Raw genomic sequence first — 25522 nt, forward strand, 5'->3', positions numbered from 1 at the left:
GTATGGTTACACAGGGTAAATCGTAGCTTTGGTTGTGTTAACTGTTGGTACCCATGTCAGCAGAGGGGCAAAGCTCGCTGTGTTCCACTTAAGGGTCTCGGAACAAAACAAACTTGCTTGACTAAACCGCTCTCTTCGGGGAGAGCAGGGCCATGCTCCATCTCATGGGTTTTTCATTCTCTCTACAACAGCAAAGGACGGCTATATGGCGCCCTCTAGTGGGACGGTGTATAGTTCACAATTGTTATGTATTTTTACTTTTGTGCAATTTTTGTTGACTTGCACAACTTTTATCTATCGTACTAGTTGTGCAGATATATTAACTTTAGTAACTGGCAAAACTGAAACTGGCAAAAATCAGGCCAACTTCCTAGGTGTGTTTTGGTTCTTTTATTTATTCCGCCAGTGGTGAAAACATGTATTCAACATAAAATGGCACAGACTTAAGTGAAGCTGTAGATTTTAACTCTGGATTGCGCTAAAATTTTCCAGGGCCCCAAAAATGGTACAGATGTCAAAAGCACAGAGGATAAATAACATTTAAAAAAATCTTCGTTAAGACCTGTGAATAGTGACTGGTTAAAGCACAATCAAAAAAATGGACAAAGGAAAGGACAGTAAAGTGCATTATTTAAAAAAAAATATCATGCAGTTCTACATAAAAACACATTGAGTTTGAAGTGGCCGTCCATGATAAATCCAGCATACTCCAGGTATGCTTAAGGCCTTTTTTGTGTGGTTCAAAAATGAATTAATCTAACCAGTCAATGTTATTAGAACAGACATGGAAAGTAACTCCAATATGCTCGACATAACGCAATGCACCTGAAATTAACGGTTCGATTGAGAACCTTTAACCTCTTAAGGACCATTGCGACGTACCATGAAGTAAAAAAAAAACGATGGTAAAATACGCTAGCACTGATCATCAGTGTCGAGCAGGAAAAATAATTCACCTCAAAAAGAGACAGTTTCTAAGTCTGAATTGGTGAACTTAATTAACATGTATTATCAGACCATTTCTGAATACACATTTTCTATTGCTCTTTAGTTGCTGAAGTTTAACTTCAGAAAGACTACGTCAACCTTTCAGAGTCCGCCTGAGATAATGTTACTGGCGTTCCTTCGTGAACTATAGCAGTCTGCTGACCTCTAGTGGTGACCTCGAGTTATTCAGGTCACCCACACTCCGGAGGACACCCTCGCTATGCCGCGCTTTAGCAAGACGCTAATCGCGCTGCAAATGACACTTAGCAACTACAGAATGGATCCCCACCACCATACAAACAAAAAGAGGTTTGTGGACCCTTTGTGTTCTGAGGTAAGTTTGATGTTTATTTAGTTGCAATAAATCTGAATCTCCAAAGAGATGCAAAGTATATTCAGATAATTGGATTAATCCTTTGTGCTCTGTTTTAGCTCTAAACACTGCCGGCCACATCTTAACTTGAGCCAGCCGGCTATTTTAGTTCTTCAGATTGCAAAGTGGGTGTCATTTGTCACACAAGGCAACAATCTTAGTGAGATACGGTGAGATGGAGCCACCTGCACTGGCCTTGGCGAGTGTAAATGTCCCGGTTGAAACCTTGTGAATTCAAGTCAAATCCATTTTAAACTTGGGAGTCCGCCTCATCCCTGGACTGCTGGGGGCGTTTCTTCCTCCTGGCCGGGGCCTCTGGTTGGCTGGCTTCGTGCTCGGCCTCGGAGGACACTGATTGCACCAGGAAGTGGGAGGAGTGGGGTGCCGGGACGGGACGTCTCTTCCTGTTCTGGGTGGCGCGGTTGGTGAGGAGGAGCCGGGCCACGCCCTCTATGTCGCATGAGGTCGCCTGCATGGCCTCCGCCATCTCCCTCCTGGTCACCGACACGATGTCCGGGTCGGTGGCCAGCGAGTCCAGACCACTTCCTATGAGAGCCTGGAAGGAGATAGTCATGTTTCCACAAGAGACTCAAGACTCGCTTTTTCAGTGCAGAGTTCACCTGGACTCTGCGTAGCCTCCCCCTTACCCCCCCACTGCCCTTCTCCTCCCTTACTCTCCTCAAAACACTTCTGATGCACTTATTGTATGTTGTATGTCCTGGCACTTAAAAATAGTACTTGGCATTTGTGTGTCTTATCCTAGCTATCTATGGGGGGAATTGGTTAACCTTGCAATTGTAAGGGCTTGGAACTTGTTTCTATGAACATCTTTACTGTACAGACAGTGATATATATTGTTCTTTCTCTTCTGACAAATGTACTTATTGTAAGTCACTTTGCATAAAAGCGACTTGCTAAATCACTAAATGTAAATGTTATGTATTTTAAAAGGAGTGTTTTCTTTTGCTGAATGGCTCATTCGATATCAAGTGTATTCATTCACAGCTACAACCACCACAGTTTCCTTCACGACATTTAGACCTAAGAAACCATAATGCAATAGGATGGGAATTGTGTCCCCCTCTCTCACCTCCTGTATGAACTGGTCAGTAGCGGGCAAGTTCTCTGCACAGTCTGTTTTCCAGGGTGAAGGTGGATGAAGGCGGATGTCATCACAGGCACAGGAGGAGAGAGAATGAAAGGATCAAGAGGACTGTTAGATAGACTACAATAAATGTTGCGTGTTGTTGTCAGTGTTAAGCCCACTCCTCTGAACTCACCAAGCTCTTCATCGTCATACAAGTCCTGCTGACTGCCTCCAGAGGGAAACCTATAAAAAAAACAAAAACACTACTTATCTGTTTGTGTGATAGAAAGCAAATACAAAGCAATAGTTACGCTCCTAAATATTGAGAACCATTATTAATTGTTGTAAACATGATCATCATTATAGTCAGTCATTATGAACATCATCATATGGAGATGCTCACCCAGCCATGGCATTGTTGTTGCTGTTGTTGCCGGGGAAGAACTGGGTGGCAGGCTGGAAGCCAGAGGAGTCCGGGGGAGACTCCGGCTGGCTCTCAGAGAACTGCAGGGGCCGCTGGCTGGTCTGCTGGGCGACGGCTGGGGCCGCAGCCTGCTCCGACGAGAAGGAGTCCACCTGGGTCCCGAACAGGCCGTGGGTGCGCTGCACAGGGTAGACAAACAAGCAACGCCCACTTTAACAGGCCGTTGGTGCACCACACACACACCAGGGGAGACAAACGCCCCATACACACATGCATTCTATTTGACTCTTTAAATGAATCACAACGGAAAATTAATCAATATGTTGGTAGGATGGTCGCACACGTGTACATACACAGGTAGGCACACACACGCACGCAATAAGTCAACAAATAAAATAAATCGAATGCGATGTATTGACCAAGACCGACTATTAACTGTCATTCTGCTCCAGTGTCAGGCAGTGCTGGTCTCACCCTATAGATGCCCTCTTCTCCGGCCATCGCCATGGCTGCGTCCATCTCCTCCTCGTTCTGGAGGTCACCTGAGATGGCCCTGTGCAGCTCCGTCGCTGCTTCCTCGTCGATGCACCTCAGACCGGCCTGTGACAACATGGAGGCAGGGTGATGCAGACGACAACGCCAGGGCACAATGCTGACAGGTACAGTGCAGACAGGACATATTTTATTCTCTCTTTGAAAAGATTTACATGTCTAAAATGTGAAAATGTGTGTTTTTGTGAAGGGTTAGTGCTTTACGTAGGGCTAAGGTTAACCTATGTCAAGCACCCACCTTTTACATACAGTATAGTCGAGGTTAACCCTGGTGAAAGGGTTAGTGTTTTACATAGGGTTAGGGTCACCATCACGTGGTAATACTAACAACCACGAATTTTTCCAACATGAGCACCTCGTGAACAACACACAGCTCAAGGTCGGTACCTGGATCTCTGGTCCCGAAGCAGACTTCTTGCTGGGCCGGTAGCCGTAGTACTCCTCCTGTCGCTGCATGAACTTCCGGAAGTATTCCTGGATCAAGAAGGTGGAGTAGAACTTCCCCACAGTCACCTCGTCATCTGGAACCAAACACAGCGGTTGTCAAGGAAACAGATGCTATTAGCTCTGTCCCACTGTGTTAGGTTCAACAGCCTACTGGTAGAATGACTTGGTCCAGCAGTGTCATGCTGCTCCTGGGTCCAGCAATATCATGCTGGTCCCTAGGTAACTGACGCTTGTTAAGTCTGTTCCACTGCGGTGGGTCCTCCTACCTCCTATTGGTGGAATGACCTGGTCCAGAAGTTTCATGCTGGTGCGTTTCCAGATAGACTTGATGATGGCCCTCAGCTCCTCGTTGGCCTGCTCGAAGTTGCCTGGTCGAGAGAAGACACGGTGGACACCGTTGGTTTTTTGTTTGACACTGGGATGAGTTCATCGGCTGTTTTCTATCGTCAAGCTCTGAGCGGTGTACCTTCTGTTTTGATCTTGAGCGCCGTTCTGACCAGAGCAAACAGGGTGGCGTTGAAGGTGACCGTTCCATCGCTGTTCAGGGGCATGTTCATGCTGATTAAGCGCTTCAGAAGACACAGGAACAAACACATTTGAGATTACTGCAAAAAGAGTAAATGACTCAAAGAAGGGAAACTTGTGGAAGATTGGGCAGTTGACATTTGTGTGCCATTGGTTGATGTACTGGGAACAGACTCTACTGGTGTATGTTGGGCACCTTGCACGCAGCGCGATGGGGACAGAACTTGCCGAAGCCGAGCGGCGGTTGTATGCGTCTCAGCAGCGTCACCACGTCTAGATGTTTGATTCGCCCCCTGCAGGTCAGAGAGCACATCACCGATCACATCCTACTGCAACTGAGAGATTGAAGTGATCTGTGAGACAGATCACTTATCATGTTATGGGTGACGGTTTGGATAGATGACAGGTCAAGCTGTAAGGATTTATCTATTAGTAATCATAAAGGACTTCCATCAAATAAGATGGAAGTTGTGGTCACGTTTCTCTATTAAATGAGCATCTTTAAGGTGTGAGCCTCACGTGGCTTCAGGGTCATATTCAGCCCAGATCTTCTTAAACTCGTCCAGATGATGGGGACCCAGGAGCGACCAATCACGTGTCAGGTAATCAAAGTTGTCCATGATGACGGCGACAAACAAGTTAAGAATCTGCAAGAGGAGATAAAAAATATTTGTACTGTGTTTTGATTTCTAAATAAGTAAAATAATCATCAGCCCAGACCCAGAAAAACCATGTTTGGGGTTTGACTAGCATCACTTGAAGCAGTGACCCTGTATCTCATATCTATATATCTACCCTGTATGTATATATCTACCCTATTCCCTATATACATCTACCCTGTATGTATATATCTACCCTATTCCCTATATACATCTACCCTGTATGTATATATCTACCCTATACCCTATATACATCTACCCTGTATGTATATATATCTACCCTATACCCTATATATATCTACCATATACCCTGTATAGATCAACCCTATACCCTATATATATATATATATCTACCCTGTATGTACAGTATATATCTACCCTATGTATATTTTTACCCCCTATTATATCTTCCCTATATATATATATATATATACATTCTATATGTACCCTATACCCTGTATATATCCATTCTATTTGTTCCTATACCCTCTTTGTATATACCCTCTACATAAGTACCCTATACCACAATATGGACCCACCAGGAAAGCACACAGACAGTAGAAGGTGAGGAAGTATACGACAGCAAAGTTAGCCCCGCAGGTGAACTCGTCGCCGGGCAGGAAGTCCGACTTGGGGTCGCACCTCTTCCCATACATGCAGGCCAGCATGATCTCTTGCCACGCCTCACCCGTAGCACACCTGTTGTATACACACACACACACAAACAAACACACACGCACAGTGTTGGCTCAGTAAGCGTCTGGCCTCCTGTAACCTTTGACCTTTTGCCTCCCATGCTTGGATCACGAGACTGACCGGAACAGCATGAGGACGGCCTGAGGGAAGGTCTGGAAGTTGTTGTTGCGGTCAATCTGCGTGCCGTCCACTAAAGCTATCTTTCCAAAGATCTGAAAGGGGAAACATGTCGCTAGTTTTAAGAACAACAGCACTCATTGAAAAAGCATCATCAACACGTTGCCAAAGTTATATCGCATGTGAAACCATTGGTCTCTGAGGGGCTGACCTGCATCCCGATGACAGCGTAGATGAAGAACAGCATGATGATGAGCAGGGCTACATGTGGAAAAGCCTGCACACGCACACGCACACACACGCACACACATACAGAATAAGGTCGCTGTCCTCAGACCTCAGAGTATGATAAAGGTGATGATGATGAGGATGATGACAGTGTCTCCAACCTGGAAGGACTTGATGAAGGTCCACAGCAGGTTGCGGATGCCCTCGGAGCGGTTCAACAGTTTGACCAGACGCATGACACGGAACAGTCGGAAAAACGTGATGGACACCCTCGCGTTTTCAGAGTCCTTCAGGCAAAACAGAATGTGGTATTGGTTCACCATATTGTAAACATAATGACGATATATATATATAAAAATGGGCTAATATATTGTATATTTATTGTTTCTTACCGCTATAGCCTGCATTGGATTTGTCTCCTGTGATGTGTTGGAAAAAGGCAGTTATTGATTTGGGGAAAGGCCATAATATTAGAGCTAATCAACATGCAAAGGGTTTAGCAAAGCTCTGAGACGTTTTCACAAAACTGCGTCAAAATAGTGTTACTACAAGAAGGGTCTAAGGCAGGAATGATGAGAAGGTACTGTGTAGCTCATGCTAAAAACATAGCTTCCACCCCAATTCAACTGTCACAGTATTAACATCCAAAGGGAAAGTCTATCAGGGCCACATACTGTAGATCGTCCATATTAGCGATAGAGACATGGGGTACAGTGTGTGAGCACGTGCCATTCGCAAACACCTTTCGTTCCTGTAACGGACCATCTGAACCCCGGTTTACAGGCTAATCTTACCAACGTAAGATTAGAGGACACGTCAAACCCAGATGCAACCAAGATCTCTACGCTACCGGTCGCCGAAGGAAAGGGGAAGGGGGGGGGGTCACTCAGAGACCAGTAGTGCCGTTAGTCAGGGGGGGTAGTAAGAGGTGTGTGTCACTCAGCGGAGGCCCATGCAGCAGTGGTGCGGTGTGGATGAGATATTTACAGCACAGCCATGGAGACAGTACAGCCCTCCACTGGAGGCCAGGGCAGCCTGTGGGAGGACAGACAGACAGACAGATGAGCGGTTAGATCCAGGGATGGAGGGAGATGGAGGGTAAAGAAGAAGAGAGGGGAGGAGGGGGGGAGAAATGTATCCTCGTAGGTCGATGCGTTGGTGTGACAAAGTTGGGGTGGGGCGAGGAATTGAGAGAGAGAGAGTGGAATAAACAAGAGATGGAAATTGTTAACAAAAGATGTGTATTGCATAAAAACCAGTGAAAACAAACACATGAATCAATAAACTGTGAAACTGCTGCTATCCTTTACTTTCCAGGCAAAAAAAAACAAGCAAAGACGGAAGCAGAATAGACTAATTCAAAGACGCTTGGATAACATGGAAGTGATGTGAGGCAGAATGCTCCGGTGATGATCTGGTGCGTCGGTGTGATGGACCAAGTGAGGCGGCGGCCAGTGGATGCGCTGTCGGGAGCGGCGACAGAAACAGCGGTGGGAGCGAGGGCCCAAAATAACGGTACTGATACTGACCCTGTTCTTTGACCCAGCTTTGCCAGCCCCGAACGGCTGTAGGGCCACCATAACATGCCTCTGGTCAGAGCATTGAATAAACATGGCAATGTTCAGTCATGTCAAAACACAGTCAGAGGGACCGGAGATGCTTCTCGTGAAGACGAAAACAGGGAAACGGGTAAAAAGATCTCGATACACTCAGGACGGATGGCCCAAGTTTCTTCACATCAGGGAAGTCAAATGAAATGACCTCAAGGTGAAACAAAAGGAGTACTTACATCCACCTCACTGAGGATCACGTCTACAACGCTGCCCACCACGATGAGGAAGTCAAACACGTTCCAGGGGTCTCCAAAGTATCCCTGTGGAGACGTGAAGGTAGAGGCTGAGCTCTTAAACTGTTGGGGATGACGGTACTTGATCAACACATGTGGTGCGCACGGGGCGCTCACCTTGGCTTTGAAGGCCAGGAGTTTGAGGATCATCTCCACGGTGAAGAGCACAGTGAAGATGAGGTTGAGGGTGGAGGACAGCTTGGTGATGTGGTCCGACTGGTTGCAGTGCTAAACCGACACGAAGCGAAAACATTCATCTCAATCAGATATTACTTCATGCAGACGGATGCATTTCTCTATGGGAAGTTTTAAATGTTTATATCATTTATTTTGGTTATATGCAATGTAACCAAAAGAACTGAAAGAAAAATTGCATTAAATACACCATTGCTGTTTAGTAAGTTGAAATAAATTATATTTGTAATAAAAGCTATTTTATTGTAACACGATTCAATACCCTGTGGTGATTTTGCTTTAAACTATGAAGCTAGTTCAAAAGTGGGATTACCCTTACCCTAACTTTCAGCCTTTTACAGGCCATGGCTAAAATACAGCATGCCAGAGAGAGAAACAGAGCAACAGACCCTTGGTGGCTCATACCTGCATCCCCAGACACAGGGTGTTGAGCATGATGAGGAAGAACATCAGGTACTCAAAGTAGCAGGAAGTGACGATGTACCACACCCGGTACTGGTAGGGGTTCTTTGGGATGTAGCAGCGTAGGGGGCGGGCCTTCAGCGCGTACTGGACACACTGACGCTGGACGGGACCACAGGACACAGGGTCAAACCAGTACAAAACGTATAAGTTGAATTAAGCTTCATGCCGTTTGGATGTTGGGAGTAGGTTGGCCGTGGTGTAGGACTGTGAAATGGAGAGGGTGTTTGATTCCTGGTGGTATGGTACTGGGTTCGACCGCAGACTACTTGAAGCATCCGTGTATATCCACCTGTAGTAACAATGTGTTAAATAGTGAACTGTATTTGTAATGTGCCTGGGGTTGATGCTTCATAAAAGTATGTACCTTAAGAGTACAAACTCTTATGACGGAAACCTTTTAAGTTGAAGAATTGTAAGGGTTGCGTGTATCTCTTTTAAGTGTCAATGTCTTGCATTTTGGCACACCCTGCTGGTGTACCTGGTTCTTGTCCAGCTCACAGTCCTTGTACTCCTGCTCGCCCTGTTCCTGGAAAGTGACGATGACGAATCCAACGAAGATGTTCATCATGAAGAAGGCGATGAGGATGATGTAGACGATGAAAAAGATGGAGATGTCCACACGGTTATTGAAGACCGGTCCAAAGTCCTCTTTGTCTGCGTCGATGGCTCTGTACAACAGCCTGGGAAGGGTGGGGTGTGAAAAAATAAAATACTTAATTATAATAATTATCAAATTAATTAAACAAGCATGAATATATACTTTTGGAACTCCCTGCTCAAGATACTTACTGTGGCCAGCCCTCAAAGGTGGAAACAGTGAAGAGAGCCAGCATGCCGTTGAGCACGTTGTCAAAGTTAAAGTCACCGTTCTGCCACTCTCGGTTGGCCAGCACGGTGTCTTGCAGGGAGTTCTCCATGGGCTTTATAAATAGACCCCTGGGGAAGAGACAGAGAAGTTCATAGGCCTGGTTTTCACCAATTGTTTTAAAATGTTCCTGATGAAAGTGTTTGGGCATATCTTACTTGCATTCTTCCTCTGTCATTTTGGTGGGGTCTGTGCAACTGTAGAACTTCCCCTGAGAATGAATGAAATCACTAATGTTAAAAACTGGATGCCATCGAAGCATTCTCAATATAATGACGGCCTACACTTTGATTGTGACTGGGGACTTGTGTTGAAAGGGTGAGATGCATCGGATTCAACCTACCTTGAAAAGTTGGACTCCAATGCAGGCAAACATGAAATTCAGCAGCATAGTAACCAAGACGATGTTGCCGATGGTACTGATGGCCACAAACACGCACTGGACCACATGCTATCAACACACGGACAAGACGCAGTTAATCCACATAACCCTTGAAGTGACCAAGCATCAAAAGAAATAAAAGAGCTTCTAATGGATAAGCGATACCTTCAGGCCCTTGGCCCTGTTGATGGCCCTTAAAGGCCTGAGCACCCTCAACACCCTGAGGATCTTCACCACCGAGATGGCACTGGACCTGGACACGACGGAGCAAAGAGCTTACGATGGAGTGAGAGTTGAGACCGACAAACAACATCTGAGTCAGCAACTAAACAACAAAGGAGCCATGAAGCACACGATTGATCAGAAGTGCAACGTGTAAGAGGCGAGCGGGCTGACTCACTCCATCCCCATGGACAGCAGGGACACCGTCACCACGATCAGATCCAGGATGTTGAAGGAGTTGCGGCAGAAGGAGCCCTCGTGCATGAACGCACCGTACACCGTCATCTGCCAATCAGATTACACCCGTATATGGGCGTCAGGATGACGGAGGGAAAAGTGATTTGTATGTGAAGCGAGCATGAGTTTGAAGGGCACATCTTATATATATCAATATCAATATTCCCATTGTGCAATAATGTGAACTCAACCATTGAGTCTGTTTACTTATTTATTGTATCTTACTTTCTTACTCTCTGCCTTTTTACATTATATCTTGTTATTTTTTACTGATGCTTTGTGTTACTGCGTTATTCCCTAGTCCTGCTGTAACACTGAACATGTCCTAGCTGTGGAGTAAATAAAGGATTATTTTATTTTAACCTAAAAAAACCTTGAAGGATATTCAGACTCATTATATACCTTTTGTACTTCTAAAATAAAGAAACACAGTGGTGACTTTACCCTGAGTACAGCCTCAATGGTGAACACAGAGGGGACTTTACCTTGAGTACAATCTCAATGGTGAACACAGAGGTGAAGACAATGTCTGCATACGCCAGTATCTGAGGATAGACCACACGGCAGCGTTAGGGCTACTATTGCAACCTTTCTCACGGTTCATGTGATGTATAGCTAGAAGCCAGGCCTCCCCAGGGGGTCACCTTGTTTCTGTAAGACTTGGGATCAATGGGGTCCTCAGCCGCCAGCGAGATGGAGGACAGGAGGATGAAGAGGAGGATCAGGTTGGTGAACGCAGACGCATTGATGATCTTGTAGCACAGCTTGCGGATCCTGGTCACGTATAGGGACGCACACACACGGACATGCACACACACAAAAACAGACACACACACATGCAAACACACACAAGCACAAACAAATGTGTACACAAACAACACCAAATATTATTAGTTAGCTTTCGTTGTTAATTGGAGCGGAAAGTACAATGTTTTTATGCAAGATTTGTTTATTGTTTAATATAAATAACCTTCTATTGATATTTTTAGGTTAATTATTGGCTATAAATTATTCAAAATGATAATAATTTATTTTCAGTTCTCACTTGTTTTGAGGTCCAAAGATATAGAAGGAGCTGGCTTGGGGTAATGGCACCGCCTCCTCCTTAAGTTGCAGGTCAGCCATTGGTCGAGGCCTGGGGCTGATGGGAATCGCAGGCTCCTCCTCCTCATCATCACCTACAGTGGAGGTAAGCAGATGTTGATGGTGCTACTTGCTAATGCTACCAGGGCAGTCTAGTATCACAGAAATGAGGGAATGGAAGGAGCTGGTCACCGAAGGCGGTTTAGGCCATGGAGAAAAGTTGTCAGAATTTCCTGGCTGGTTGTACATTTCAGGTGAATAGTGGGTAGGCCCCCTTGTCTGCTTGAGGGCAGCAAAGTAGGCCTTCTGGAGGCTATCAAGGCCTCTGCACAGTGAGGTTCTACTTCCTTTCCAGGCGCTCATGTAGTGGGCTTTATATGGTCATGTGAAATCAATCCTAACTATAGACCCTGGCTATATAAGCTCTGGCAAATCCTTAAGGTCTAATAATAATGAGTCCCACTCACTAAAGCCAGTCACTTGTACAAAGACACTGCTTACACTTACACTTCAAACATCTCTTGCTTGTATTATTCAGTTCAAAGAACACATGTTAGAAGTAAAGAAAGTAGAGGTTAATCACATGCTGGGTTTCTAAGGTAGGTTTTAAACATTACCTGGGAAATCTGCAGGTGGAAACGGATCTTTCACTTCATTGACATGGGACTCAAATTCGTCGACTTTTAGCTTAAAAGAAGAAAAGTGATATTTTTGTATCTTTCTTTTAAAACAACAATGTCATAGTGATTATTTTTCAAAACACAAACCTAACCGTACATGTACCATAAAATAACCTAAAACAAGAACATAACAGCAACATGCACCATAACATAACCTAAAACATGTACCATAACATAACCTTAAACATCAACATAGCAGTAACATTTACCATACCATGACCTCAAATCTGAACATAACTTAACTTAAAACATGACCTAACCTAAAACATCAACATAACAGTCACCTTGGCCGTGGTGGGCATGCCCTCAATCTTGGCCCTTTGCTCTGCCAGCTTCTTAGCCATCCTTTCCCGTTCCTCTTCAGCCTTGTCCGGCTTCTTGGACCTGGAAGGTATAAAGGTACATCACCTATGTGACCAACTGAAAGTGTAAATAAGCAGCATGATCACACGTATGAAGATCTACCTTTGGAGCTTCCGCCGGACCTTCTCGTCCGCTTTGTCCTTCTGAGCCGAGGTCAGACTCTCGGCCTCAGCCAGGTTGTCCACGGCGATTGCCAGGAAAACGTTCAGGAGGATGTCTGTTATCTCCAGAATCAAGGAACCCAATGTCAGGACAGCTTCGGCATGCGAAAACAATGGCTGGTTTCACTTTAATTAAAAAGAAAAGTTAGCTTGGATCTTTTTTTACGAATTGATTCATAAATTCATTGGCATGGCGCTTGAAGGATACAGTTTCCACAGACGTAGAGAATGACGAAGTAGATGCTGACCAGGATGCCTGGGAAGGCAGGGCCTCCATAGGACATGATGCCATTGTTCATGATGCTGTCCCAGTCTTCTCCTGTTAGCACCTTGAAAAGATTGAACAGATGTCTCACCGGTCCATCAATAAACCACTAGAAAAAGGCACTCTACTCGAGTATTTCCACCAGTGAAAGATGCACGTCAAATATGTACCAGACTTTTTTACATGAATAATAATATTAATCTAACCTCTCAAATCAACATACGTTTCACAGATCAGTTCATCGCAAATATATTAAAGATTGAGCCTGCTAATGACAAGAGAAAACTATTCCGGAAGCAATCAACATTTTTAAGCCTAACCTAAATATAAATGCATGAAGAATGATATACCTTGATAGAAAGTTGCCAGGATTGAGAGGCCTTTCTGATAATTGCAGAGCACAGGAAAAAGAGCCATGGCTCTCCATAGTCCTACCTGGAACACACTGATGAGGGCCTGGGGGAAGTTGTCAAAGTTACTGCGCCTTGGCGTGTTGTCGGGGAAGTTGAACTTCCCTCCAAACACCTGCATGCCCAGCAGGGAGAAGATGACGATGAAGAGGAAGAGCAGGAGGAGCAGCGAGGCGATGGAGCGCACCGAGTTCAGGAGGGAAGCCACCAGGTTTCTGAGGGACTTCCAGTACCTGAGAGACAGAAGGTGGAAGAGGAGGAGGAGGAGGACATGTTGATACATGAGAGACAGAAGGTGGGTGGAGGAGGACATCTTGATACATGAGAGGGTGCAGGTGACCTACTTGGTGACCTTGAGGAACCTCAGCAGCCGGATGCACCTGAGGACCGACAGGCCCAGCGGCGTGATGGAGCCCACCCACAGCAGGATGATCTCCACGATGCCACACACCACCACAAAGAAGTCAAAGCGGTTGAACACCGACATGAAGTACATCCTGGGGCCCAGAGCGTACATCTTGACCATCATCTCCAGCGCAAACATCAACAGCAGCAGTCTGCTAATAACATCTGGAAAAATGGAAAAACACATTGGACATGAATAATAATGGTAATTACAATAAGTTGCCTTCGCACACTTCGTGTGCTTGGCACCTAATAAGAGTATGGAAGTGTGGGAGTGTGTGTTTTGATAACCAAAATAAGTCACGGTTGATTTGTTCATAGAAAATTAATTATAGATTAAAGAGATTACACATGCTTGGCTTTGGCCTCAAAACCACAACTTACAAATATATATAAATACCCAAACCACATAGGCGATAAACCTTGCAGTGAACAAGGTTTGATTCCGACCTACTATGGTATGCCCCATGTCATTCCCCCTCTCTTTCAACCCACTGTCCTGTCCATAAGGTACGAAAAGCCCATCAAAACCTATTAGTAAACCCAGTTTCAATCCCTTGTCATAGAACATGCAGTCGCAGCAGTCGAGCGTAGGAGACGGACCTTGTAAGATGGTCAGAGAGTAGGGCTGGTGGTGGTGCTCCGTGGCGATGGCCAGGGTGTTCACAGACACCATGATCATCACCGCCCAGTAGAATTCCCTGGTCTTTATGTACATCAGACACTTCATCCTCATGAAACGATTCCACCTTCGAGCTAGCCGGCTGATTGCAAAGAAAAACAGAAATGGTTTTGCACAAGATGTCTAAAACTAAAACGCTTCTTCTTCAACGGTTTGGTATTTGATTGAATAGTGCATCAGACTCACTAGTAGTAAACGATTTTGCTCTTGCCTTCCATGTCATATAGGCTGTCTGCGTCAGAGTCCCCGGTCAAAGGCAGCAGGCCTGAGGAAAGGAAATGGGTTTCAAAATCACGGCCCTCAGCCTGGAACACTTTGACATGTGCTCTTAGATCAAACATGTATTTTTGTGAGGAAATGATAACAATGGTGACCTTGGCCCTCTCTGTCAATATCCAGAACCTCTGCCTGAGTGATCCATTCCATGTAACCATGGAGGTCCTCGTCCAGCTGCTGGCGCTCTCGTGCCTCCTGGAACTCCCCGCGAGACTTGGCCTTCTCTCGCTCCTTAGTGAACTCCCTGTGAAGTAAAGTACAAAGGTACTGCTCTTTTATTACCTCACTTCTGATCTTTGGCAGGCTGACGAAACCCACTGAGAAACCTTGAATTATATGGAGAACTGTTATAGGTCGGTTGGGGAAGAGTGCGAGTTCCCCTACCCACTGAGCACGCCCAGGACGAGGTTGAGCACGAAGAAGGAGCCCACGAGGATCAGGGGGATGAAGTACAACCAGGGCCATTCGTTCCCGATGGCGTCGTTCACCTGAAACACACGGGCCTCGTGTTAGATAACCACCAATCTAATGTTTCTAGTGGTCAGACTAAATGAAAATGGTTGGTAGATGAATAAGTGAAGATGTGCATGAAATGGCTAACTTTAACAGATTACAACTTAAAGATACTATGGTCAATCACGTGATCTCTATAATGTATTTTCGGCTCACTTTGTGAGTCACTTTGGGTAAGAGTGTCTGCTAATGACGCGTGTCAATCAAGTGTCACTGACCCAGTAAAGGACTTGGGTCCAGCTCTCCATAGTGATCGACTGGTAGACGGTCAGCATGGCGAAGCCTATGTTGTCAAAGTGGGTGATGCCGTTGTTGGGTCCCACCCAGTCCGGCCGGCACTCCGACCCGTTGATCGTGCAGCGGCGGCCATTACCGGCCTGAGCGCAGGGTGCGGGCGGCTCGCCCTCCGCCGTAGCAAAGATATCTGGAACCAAGATCATATTAACATAGGAGAACCAATCTCTGTGACAAACATAAGAGGGGCAGGATGGCCTAATGGTGAGGGTTCCAGCCAAAAGGTACTGGGTTTGATCCCCAATGTCCTGAGTCCAACCTGTAGCCATCCTTGAACAAGATAACCCTGACATGCTAACCCAATACCTGCTCCTTAATGACGTGTAATTCACTTGACTCTAGGTCGCTTTGATAAAAGCCACTGCCAAATGACCAAACAGAAGTGGTGGTATTAATATTAATAGTAGTAGACCTAGTAATAATAGCATTAATATTAATAGTAGTAGACATAGTAATAGTAGTATTAATATTAATAGTAGTAGACATAATAATAGTAGTATTAATAGTAGTAGTCATAGTAATAGTAGTAGTCATAGTAATGGTAGTAGTCATAGTATTATTAAGAGAATATGGGTTAGCACAGAACTCAGTCCGGATAGTAATCATACTCAACAGGGCTGGCAGCACTGCTACATTGTAATATATATATATTAGTATATTATAATATACCCACTTGTGCCCGTGTAGTAGCAGGTCTTGTGCATCTTGCATTTGAAGAGCTCCAGCCCCACGATGGCGTAGATGGTGACCAGCAGGAAGACGAGCAGGGCGATGTGCAGCAGGGGCAGCATGGCTTTGAGGATGGAGTTCATTACGACCTGAAGGCCTGCGAGGAGACAGGGAGAGGAAATCAATGGGCCTGTGACAAGCGAACCAATGCTCTTGTTCCCTTTTAGAGCAACAGTCGTGAAGAGACATGTTTCACAAGCTACGACTTGATCGACACTTTGAAACAGACACACAGGAATGGTGTAATTCCTTTGTCGTCTCCACAGAGCTTTATAAGGATGCGAGCAAGTGTTGTTCGATACTAGAGGGATCAGAAACTTTGCTGGGCTTTTATAGCAGACTGTAAAATGAGGTGAAGGTAAAGTGGAGGTTTGAAGCACCACAACTGCAATGTCTGGACCCTTAAATCCAATCTGATTGGAAGAAGGGATTACTTCATGACTTCATCTTTGTTTGTGTCCACTTTAGTTCGGAAAACTTACTGGGGACCCCAGAGACCAGACGCAGAGGTCTCAGCACTCGGAAGGCCCTCAGCGCCTTCATGTCAAAGCCCCCGCCCTTCTCCGGGCGCACGCCCATCACCATGTTGATGGTGTCGATGGCAAAGGTGAAGAGGCTGCAGAATAAAGAACAGATGTACACAGTTTACATTTAGTTTGTGCTGGGGCTCCTTTAAAAAGAATGAAGAAAATACTGAAAAAATATATATATACTGAAAAGTCTTTAAGTATTACTGTACATCAAATATGTTTTTAATTTAATTTAAATACAAAACTCATGTAGTTACCTAATGAAAGCATTTAGTGTTTGATGTGTTACACACTTACCCCATGAAGACTATTACGAAGTCCAGTATGTTCCAACAATTTCGTAAATAGGCTCCTTCGTGTAGTATCAACCCATACGCCACTATCTTTAGAAAACATTCTAATGTAAAGATCACCATGAAAATGATCTCAAGGCTCTCCTGAAAGAATCACAAAGAACAACAACCACAAATTCAGTTTGAGGACATTAGGACAATAGGCCCACATGCAGCCAGACTTGTTATTATATTTCTGATATGTACCATTCCTTAAGGTACCTAGCATCTGGTCTGTGAGACAGCATTATACACTCATAATGTTTAGAGACATCATCCAAAAACATTTGTTAGATCGTCTCTGTTCAGTTGTGGTTGGATGCATGTTCTCGCTTGAGTTGAATTTCTATAATATAAATTGAGCCCATTCAGATCAATGCCACAATCCATCACGTAGGCCTATTGAAAACTCATTGTAGACAAGTAGTAGAGTCCAGCTTTAGAGTGACATTGACAGTGCTACGTTAGAACCCTTCTCCTATCCACCAAAGGTTTATGGCGTAGGCTAGCTGACCTACTTCTGTCAGTGGGGAGGCTAAACTTTAACTTGAACTACCAACCAGCTCTACTTACACCGCTGATGTCTCTGGAATGACACACAGTGGAAGTTTCATAGAAGTAGTAGTTCAGAGGTAGCTAAAAGTAGCAGTTAAATACTTACTAATACTAAAGTAATCTGTAAGAAAGTAAGAAAATCATTTGAGTAAAAGTCATAAAGTAGCTCGACCATATCTACTTATCTGGGTTAAAATGTACGTACGTATCAAAAGTTAAAGTACAAAAGTACATTATGTAGGCAGGGATGGACTGCCTACACTCTCCCTGTGGGCCGACGTGCCTTCTGGGCTGAACACACAACTGTCCTTTAATCTTTTTATGTCTGATCGGCCCCTAAAACAGGTAGAATGGCTCATTGTTTTTTCTTTCTCTATATTAAAATAAAAGTCAACAGAAATATGGAATCCTCAGTAAGGTACAGATACTCCAAAAAGTACTGTAGCGAAGTATTCATACTTTGTTACTTTACACCACTGCTAGATAGTGGCTAAGATGTAACTAAGAGTTACTTAATAGGGCTTGGAGTGATTTTGGGGATGACAATTTTCATTGCCGGTTTGGCTGGCATTGAGCTCAGTGGTTGTAACCCCTCCTCCACACCCTCACTACAGAGTAGGAGCAGATGGCAAGGGCAGGTGGCGTTGCACCAGGGATCTTTTATATTAGCAAAGGCTGCTGAAGGTCACACTTCCAAATTAGGGTCACAGGCTGTAAAAGCATGCACCCTTGATTAATACTTTAAGATACTGTTTGCTCCTTACACTGGTGTCAGCCTACGTAACACATAGACTGACCAAAGGCATCAGTGGACCGTTGCATACTGTGATCTATGTGTTATATAATGCCTGGGATGAGCCCCACCGCCCCCAGAGAGGAATAAACACACTCCGTCAAGATCTAAATATAAAACACTGAGGTGCACTCATACTACTATCACAGTTGCTCAGATACTTTCCATCTTAAGGCCTCAAAACACACGTCTCTGCTTTCGAATACATAAACTAAATTTTCGTGAGTAATGATAGTCCACAGTTTTGTTTTTTTATATATATATATTTGATAAAACAAATAGCTTTGAATTGGAGCAATTGTTTTATGTTTTGAACATGAAACAAATTTTCTTTTAAAAATAAAAACAATAGGGTTAGGGTTATTTAAAATGTGTTTGTTATGCCAAAAACTGATCCTGAGAATGTTCCTTTTCATGATTTTAAAAACAACATTTAACAACAAGGCTTTCTGAGGAGCAGACACATCCAAATGTTATGAAGGAAAGTCAGGTGTGTGTAGGCGTGTAAGTGGTGATGGGGTGTCAACAGACTCCATTGTGGACCGCTTCATGAGTAATACTCTGTGGACAGCTTGACATTGCTATTTCAAACCAACCACCATACAAGTCAGAATGATGAACAGTGTCTGATATTCAGGATGAGTAATACTACAGAATAGAAGAGTGAATATAATATGTACTAGACTCAAAGAGAACGCCTCTACCATCACCACTTCATGAAATCTAATGGGTAACTACATTAAATCACCATGTCAGTAAGACAAACATATCACCATCTGTGTGTATGTGTGTGTGTGTGTGTGTGTGTTACTCACAAGACTTTCGTTGGTAAAATTGCTGTCCTCCTCCGGCATGGGCAGAAACACGGCCAGCGCTATACAGTTAGCGAAGATGGTCAGCAGGATGATATACTCAAAGGTTCTGGTGAGGGAAGTTCAGGATAATAATAACAACTACACACACACACACACACACACACACACATATAGCATATAAACGCACACACACACATATATACATAAAGATAGTATACACACGCACATAAACACACACACACACGCACTCACTCACTCACACACACACACACACACACACACACACACACACAGCATACAGTATGTTCACACACAACTGCATACATGCAGATAGCACATACATACACACAAAATTAAACAACTGGTGAGATTGAAATAAAAATAATATTTGATGCAATACTGCATTATGCATAATGCAGTATTGCATCAAATATATATCAAATATATATATATCAAATCAAAACTTAGCCATATGGCTAAGTTTTGATTTGATATATTGTCTGTTCAGTTTTGTGTCATTTAAAAAAAGGCTTGATGTGAGATAAACATTTCATGCTACAAGTGGTTCTTAAAGTCTCAACATGCTTGAATGAATCCTCCTTGCGAATGTAAAATACAGTTACAGTAATGCTAACAAGAGGTTACTTGTCAATATGCCAGATCCTAACTTGTGTAATATGTGTAATCCTGCCTTGTGCCGTCCCATTCTCGTCTGTAGAGGGCGCTCTATCAGAATTTCCCTGCTAACTCAGCATGATGTCTCCCTGTGATGCCACCAGACAGCTGCACATCCCAATAATACGTCCGGACCATTTAAACTCAGGCAACTAATAACCAATTTCAAACTTGCCATTTATTCAAACTACAATTTATTCTAAAACTGCTCTTATTTTGGGTGATGAGAATTATTATAATTTAGAAACTAAGAAGTATAGAGAAACGTTTTTCTCTTGCTTTCGTTGTTTTGTTCTATTTCTGGAACATTCCTCTGTTCTGACGTCCCTACAACCCGAGGGCAGGGTTATGGAAACCACCAACATCTGAATGACTTGCCTGGTAAAAAAAAAGGTTAAATTAAAAACTAAGAAATAAACCAACATCAAACCAGTAACTTTGACTTATTATTATTACTTATTATCACCATCACTCATCCTTCATCTCATAATCTATACACTTATGGTGACTATGACTAGACTGACATTTTTTCACTGACAGCAACAAACCAATGATGACTGCGAGGGTGACAAAGGATCTATTTAAGATGCAGTGCTGCAGAGCCAGCCTTCGGGCTAAGGTGAGGAGAGCCAACTTCAACCGCTCCAAACGTCTCATGGCATGGATAACCCTAACCCCTGTCCCTAACCATAACCCTTCCAGACAGCTCTTTCCATTATGACGGACGACGTCTGCCAACCAGGCCAAGTATCAATTCATTCAGGGGCTCTCATTCAATTGTTTGAGTCTGTTAATAGCGTTTTGGCTTAACAGGAGCTCAGCGCAGTGACTAGGCCGTGGGTGACATACCTGAGGCTGGCACAGGCCAACCAGATAAATAACAAAGGTCTTAGCGCTGAAGGCAGCTTTAGGTCTTCACGCACTGTGAGGGGATTTTCGGGAGCAGCGATGCTTACAACAGCTGTCATCTGTCGGCCTTGTGTACACTCCATTCCCCTACGATGAGCCTTTCAGCCTAGTTTAAATGTTAACAATGTCAGGTATGTATCTTAAAAAACATTGAGATCCATATCATTTCCTACACTGTTAACACATAGTATTGAACTCGGAGTGACACAGTATAAAACGGCGTGGTTTACTTGCATGGTCCATACCATTGCTCTCCTATGCCCTGTGTCTAAATATGTTACCCACTGCTAATAGATATTCTAGAAGGACCCCTCAGTGGGACACGGGGTTCGGTGCGATGAAGGATACTTCCACTCCACGATCTTGGTGCAGGCCTTGCGGAAGGGGTTCTTCAGGCCGAAGAGGAAGAGGGTCCTGGCGGGCCGAGGGTTTCCCCCGGTGGCCTGCAGCTTCTTCAGCTTCTCCCGCTGTTTCCTCTTCAGCTCCTCCTCGTTCATGATCACCGGCTTGGCCGCCTCGCCGTTGGACGCCATCTTGGAGCCGAGTGAGGGCGACGACTCTCTCTAGTCCTGTCCCTGGGTGAATGTGTCTTCTTCGCACCCGAGTATTCCACAAACGAGACACCACAATGCCACGGCCGCCGCGGTTTTTGGGCTCAGAGATACTACTCTGGTTTAAAAAGAAATCCCTGGTTCCTGGTCGGTGTGTAATCCTGTGCCCCTGGATGGTGTACCCCCTCACTCGGAGCCGCAGGCCTCTGCTCCTGGCCCTGGATGTCTGACCGAAAAGTCCACAGGGCAGGGAAAAGTGATAGGATCACCCAGAGCCACAGGAGGAGTCGTTGGCCCCCACTACCGTTTAAATATAGACTGCAGGACACCGACTGGCCATGCTTGGGAAGGGCTGGGTTGGGGTGGGGGAGTTGGATGTGTGGAGTGAAGGCAGAAGGGGAGGTGAACCTGGGGAGGGGTGGGTGGGGTTCTTCGGGGTAGGAGTCAAAGCACACACACACACACAACCCCCACCCTTGGTGTAGTCAACTCAGCTGTGGCTGTTTCTGGCCACTGGTCTCACACCCTGAACTAAGAGCTGTGGGAGAGAGAGGTTGGTCTACAAGGAGTTGTGGGAGTGAGAGAGGTTGATCTCAACAGATTGTTGAGGCGTGTTTCTGATGTGATCAGGGATTAGGTAAAAAGGAGGCCAAAATTTTACCAGAAATAATTCAATGTGTGTTGTCATAGCTGACACCAGTACGCAATACGCTTGCATATTTATATTAGTTATTATTATTATTATTATTAATAGTTTATAGGATTGAAAAACAAGCTGTTTACTATAAACTACATACATGCTGTGTACTTTTTTTTATAATAATCAAAGGAAAATCTCAACCACTTGTTTTTATTTTGTGTAGACATGAGAACAGAACACTTGACAGTCCGAATAAATCCAACTGGTGCCACATTTTACAACATCATAATTAATAATAAATTATATAAAAAATGTGCAAACTCTTTTATGGCAAAGACACAAAACAATATAAATAAATTGTAACATAAATGTATGACTAATGACTGCGTGTGATAAAGTACGGTTCCAGCCTTTTTTAAGTTTCAGTACTAAGGTGTCTGAGCGAGTGCAATCTCTCACACACACACACACACACACACACACACACACACACACACACACACACACACACACAAGCCACTAAAGCTTCCAGTTGATGCCCCAAAGCACTGCTCTAAGGTTAATCACTATACAAACTATAAAAAACACATGGGTGAGGGAAAATAATATCAAACCACAAGCAGCATGCCCAATAAACACACTACACAGGCCATCACGAACAGAGATGTGCATTGCTTTGCAGTAGCTTCTAGCCAAGTAAGGTGCTGTTACCTCCATCAGTGTATTGACCGTTAACAAACAAAAAGTTTACCTGTCCCCAGGCAACTTGACAGAAAATAGGGATAGAGGCCATAAGAAACGATGCAGCTAATAATGCAAAAGGCGGGCACCTTGAGGATGCAAACCCTGCAAAGATCATTATTTTTCCATAACGGCACACCTCGGAGCGGATGATCCAGTTTATACCATGGCCACATTGTTTTATCTTGCACTGTTGTGTTATGCACACCCCTCGCCATCCCTCGAGTTTTCACCTGTCGTGGGGTTGTACATTACAGATAATCATACAGAAATGTTTCATAATGCAGAGCTTCATTTTAACAAAACATTATAATTCTAAAAGTGCTGGAGGTTGTTACTCGCCTAATATTGCTGATAAACTGATATGACTTTCTTCATAACAATTGAACAGTTTCAAGCAGGGAATTCTGTTTTGTGAGGTTTGGTTTCCAAAGCTGAAGTGGATACCCTGCGCTCTTGTCATTTGCAAACTATAGTAACATTTTACTATGATATTCATGTACTGTCTTTTGCAACTATGACTGGACTTTGTACTCTTTTTCGTTAACAAACATGTTAAAAATGTATGTTTTTTGTTTTATCTTTAGAACATAATGTAATGTAGATGTTTATCCGTTTTCCTAATTGCAGTGAGTGCCATATTACATGAATGTTAGCTAATATATAAACCAACATTAATGCTTTTCTTTTTCTAAAAAATATTAAAAAGCACTGGCAGACAATTCTTACTTAGTATTATGGAGCTGTTGACGAGCAGGTGTGGTGACCTGCTCTGAGATAAGCTGACAGGGTTTAGCTCAGCATCTTGTGGCGGTCGAAGACGGTCTTGCGCTGTTCCTGGACCTGCTTCTTCCAGCGCTGCTGCGCCCCTTCAACGCGCTCCAACATCGTGTTGTTCCTGTCCACCGCCGACGGCAGCTCCTAGACACACACACACACACACACACACACACACACACACACACACACACACACACACACACACACACACACACACACACACACACACACACACACGTGTTTGTACAAACATTAATTTTGTATGTTTGCTCGTGCATCCATCTAATATCACATAAAACCTTTTTGACATTAATAGTCCCATTTTGGAACATCTGGCCATCTTCTCAATTTGATCTCCTGCCTGCGTACCTCGGCCTCCTCCTCGTTGTGTAAGGGCTGGGTGTAGAGGTCCCGTTTACGGATGAGAGGGTCCACCAGCAGGAGGAACAGCATGTACAGGAGCAAGGCGCCCACCACAGTCAGGTAAAGGATGATGGTTACCTGACAGGCACACAGGAGGTATTCTACTTTCAACTGGTAGGAACATAGGTCAAACACATGTAGTCAGGTGTTCTGTACCTTGATTGTGTTACTGCTGCGTTCCTCATACTTGCACTCGCAAAGCAGGCAGTAGGCCTCCACGTCATGGCCAGGCACTGGCATAGGATCCACTACATGGAGGCAGTTACTGAAACACACACATATTCCATGCTAGATGTTGCATACGTTGGTTATCACTGGAAATGGCATTAAGATTTGAGTGACAGAAAAAGGATTAGATCATGTGATCATATGAGACGAAATTACAAAATGTGGTGTGAGCAAGAGAGTTGAAAAGATGATCTCTTACCAATCTTTCTGAGAGACATTTCTGTTGTATATATTGCCAGAGAAATTTCTGTATGGTGGGCAGATACATTTGCAGCGTACATCCTGGTAGTTCTGCAAATGTAACACAAATTGTGTCAACCTGGACGCTGGTACACTGTATTAATTAATATGTAATAGCCCAACACGTTTGCCTTTGAGACAGACAGGCAATACTGGCAATACTGTACCAGTATATATGTGCGATACCTTGGACTCAGCGACCACGACAGCTTCCAAAATAATTATTATGGGAATTAAGGCGATAACAGAGAATCCAGATCCCTTCCACGAAGACATATTCCCTATAACGTTAAGCAAAGATAACTATTCACAACAGACCAATCAGCTTATATGTTAGCTCAGTAGCAGTACGTTTACACTACACTACATGGCAGCAAAATCCCTGCAATGCAAATATCCGCTTATATTGCAATACTAGTTAGATGCTTTTATATTTTGCGTCATGCATAAATTACAGAAATCACTAAATTGCTGCGTAGTGCGTACCAAAGTCCTCGTTCAATCTCTTCCCTTGTCGCTGTTCCTGGTTCTTCTTTTTCAGTGTATTTTGGTGATGGCAGAAACTTTTCGTTCATTACCGCCACCGACTGACCAGGAGCAGGAATCAGGCCCAAATCCTACAAACAAAAACGAGCGAACTAACTATGGTCTCATGTTATGAATTTTGTTTTCTTTAGAAACTGAAAAACAATAATGGTTTATCAAATATATTTTTTAACTGATTTATATCCCTTCACTTCTCAGTGCTCAGTCTTTATCCTTTTTGCGTGTTTTACAGAAAACCCAAACAAAGAACCACACTGCCGTCTATTGGACTAGAAAACAATGGGTTGCTCTGCTCATTTGTGTAAAATACTTGTAGTAGGGGCTCTAATCAAGACCACATCAGGTGTATCTTTTATTTCCTACTATTGCACCACCAGGTGGCAGCAACTTTCCAATGTAAGCTCTATACTGCACGACATGATATGGTCCTGGTCTAGACTCAAGAGCATGATATCCAGCTCTGCGATTACCTTCACCCAGACAGTTCACTTTAATTACCCATTGTTAGTTGCTCAGCCACCCAAAACAGTTTTTAATAAGTTTAGCTTACACTGAAAAAACTGAATAATTTAAATTAACAAGGACAAACCCACTCA

General features: G+C 44.0%; 2 protein-coding genes across 3 annotated transcripts; both read right to left on the minus strand.

The window, feature by feature from the left end:
* Positions 1-375: 375 nt before the first annotated feature.
* Positions 376-21566, minus strand: LOC311360080 (dihydropyridine-sensitive L-type skeletal muscle calcium channel subunit alpha-1-like). Its single transcript, XM_084480169.1, has 44 exons — positions 21126-21566; positions 19194-19299; positions 16996-17135; positions 16651-16784; positions 16113-16265; positions 15364-15569; positions 15017-15120; positions 14731-14876; positions 14543-14621; positions 14278-14438; positions 13614-13839; positions 13295-13502; positions 12803-12923; positions 12536-12650; positions 12355-12454; positions 12008-12077; positions 11353-11485; positions 10952-11081; positions 10793-10852; positions 10249-10355; positions 10014-10101; positions 9810-9917; positions 9625-9677; positions 9391-9537; positions 9080-9281; positions 8542-8700; positions 8059-8169; positions 7885-7968; positions 7083-7130; positions 6488-6514; positions 6257-6382; positions 6079-6144; positions 5871-5962; positions 5594-5753; positions 4915-5042; positions 4592-4688; positions 4337-4439; positions 4137-4238; positions 3811-3944; positions 3346-3471; positions 2851-3050; positions 2641-2690; positions 2451-2494; positions 376-1916 (listed from the first exon to the last, which is right to left on the minus strand). The coding sequence occupies exons 1-44, from the start codon at positions 21308-21310 to the stop codon at positions 1611-1613; spliced, it is 5445 nt and encodes a 1814-aa protein (XP_084336295.1). The 5' UTR covers positions 21311-21566; the 3' UTR covers positions 376-1610.
* Positions 21567-22164: 598 nt separating this feature from the next.
* tmem9 (transmembrane protein 9) lies at positions 22165-24918 on the minus strand. Of its 2 annotated transcripts, none has more exons than XR_014638193.1 (6): positions 24567-24871; positions 24340-24431; positions 24069-24177; positions 23859-23990; positions 23439-23630; positions 22165-22942 (listed from the first exon to the last, which is right to left on the minus strand). XR_014638193.1 is itself a non-coding variant. In XM_084479238.1 (6 exons), the coding sequence occupies exons 2-6, from the start codon at positions 24654-24656 to the stop codon at positions 23502-23504; spliced, it is 552 nt and encodes a 183-aa protein (XP_084335364.1). In that variant the 5' UTR covers positions 24657-24661; positions 24867-24918; the 3' UTR covers positions 22165-23501. The 2 variants fall into 2 exon arrangements, 1 of the variants encoding a protein (XP_084335364.1); XM_084479238.1 differs by having other exon boundaries at positions 22165-23630; positions 24567-24661; positions 24867-24918.
* Positions 24919-25522: the final 604 nt, after the last annotated feature.

This window comes from Micromesistius poutassou, assembly GCF_964030765.1.
Source record: "Micromesistius poutassou genome assembly, chromosome: 15".
In the NCBI taxonomy this organism is placed as follows: domain Eukaryota; kingdom Metazoa; phylum Chordata; class Actinopteri; order Gadiformes; family Gadidae; genus Micromesistius; species Micromesistius poutassou.

Bases quoted from the DNA above. Each gene is read 5' to 3' on its own strand.
- tmem9 (XM_084479238.1), bottom strand. From the start codon at position 24,656: ATGTCTTCGTGGAAGGGATCTGGATTCTCTGTTATCGCCTTAATTCCC. The intron at 24,432-24,566 runs GTATCGCACATA...TTACATTTGCAG, and splicing joins TCGTGGTCGCTGAGTCCAAG to AACTACCAGGATGTACGCTG. The intron at 23,991-24,068 runs GTACAGAACACC...TGTGCCTGTCAG, and splicing joins GCAGCAGTAACACAATCAAG to GTAACCATCATCCTTTACCT.
- LOC311360080 (XM_084480169.1), bottom strand. From the start codon at position 21,310: ATGGCGTCCAACGGCGAGGCGGCCAAGCCGGTGATCATGAACGAGGAG. The intron at 12,651-12,802 runs GTATCCTTCAAG...TGGAGATAACAG, and splicing joins TCTCTACGTCTGTGGAAACT to ACATCCTCCTGAACGTTTTC. The intron at 8,701-9,079 runs GTACACCAGCAG...GGTCCCGTCCAG, and splicing joins GTGAGCTGGACAAGAACCAG to CGTCAGTGTGTCCAGTACGC.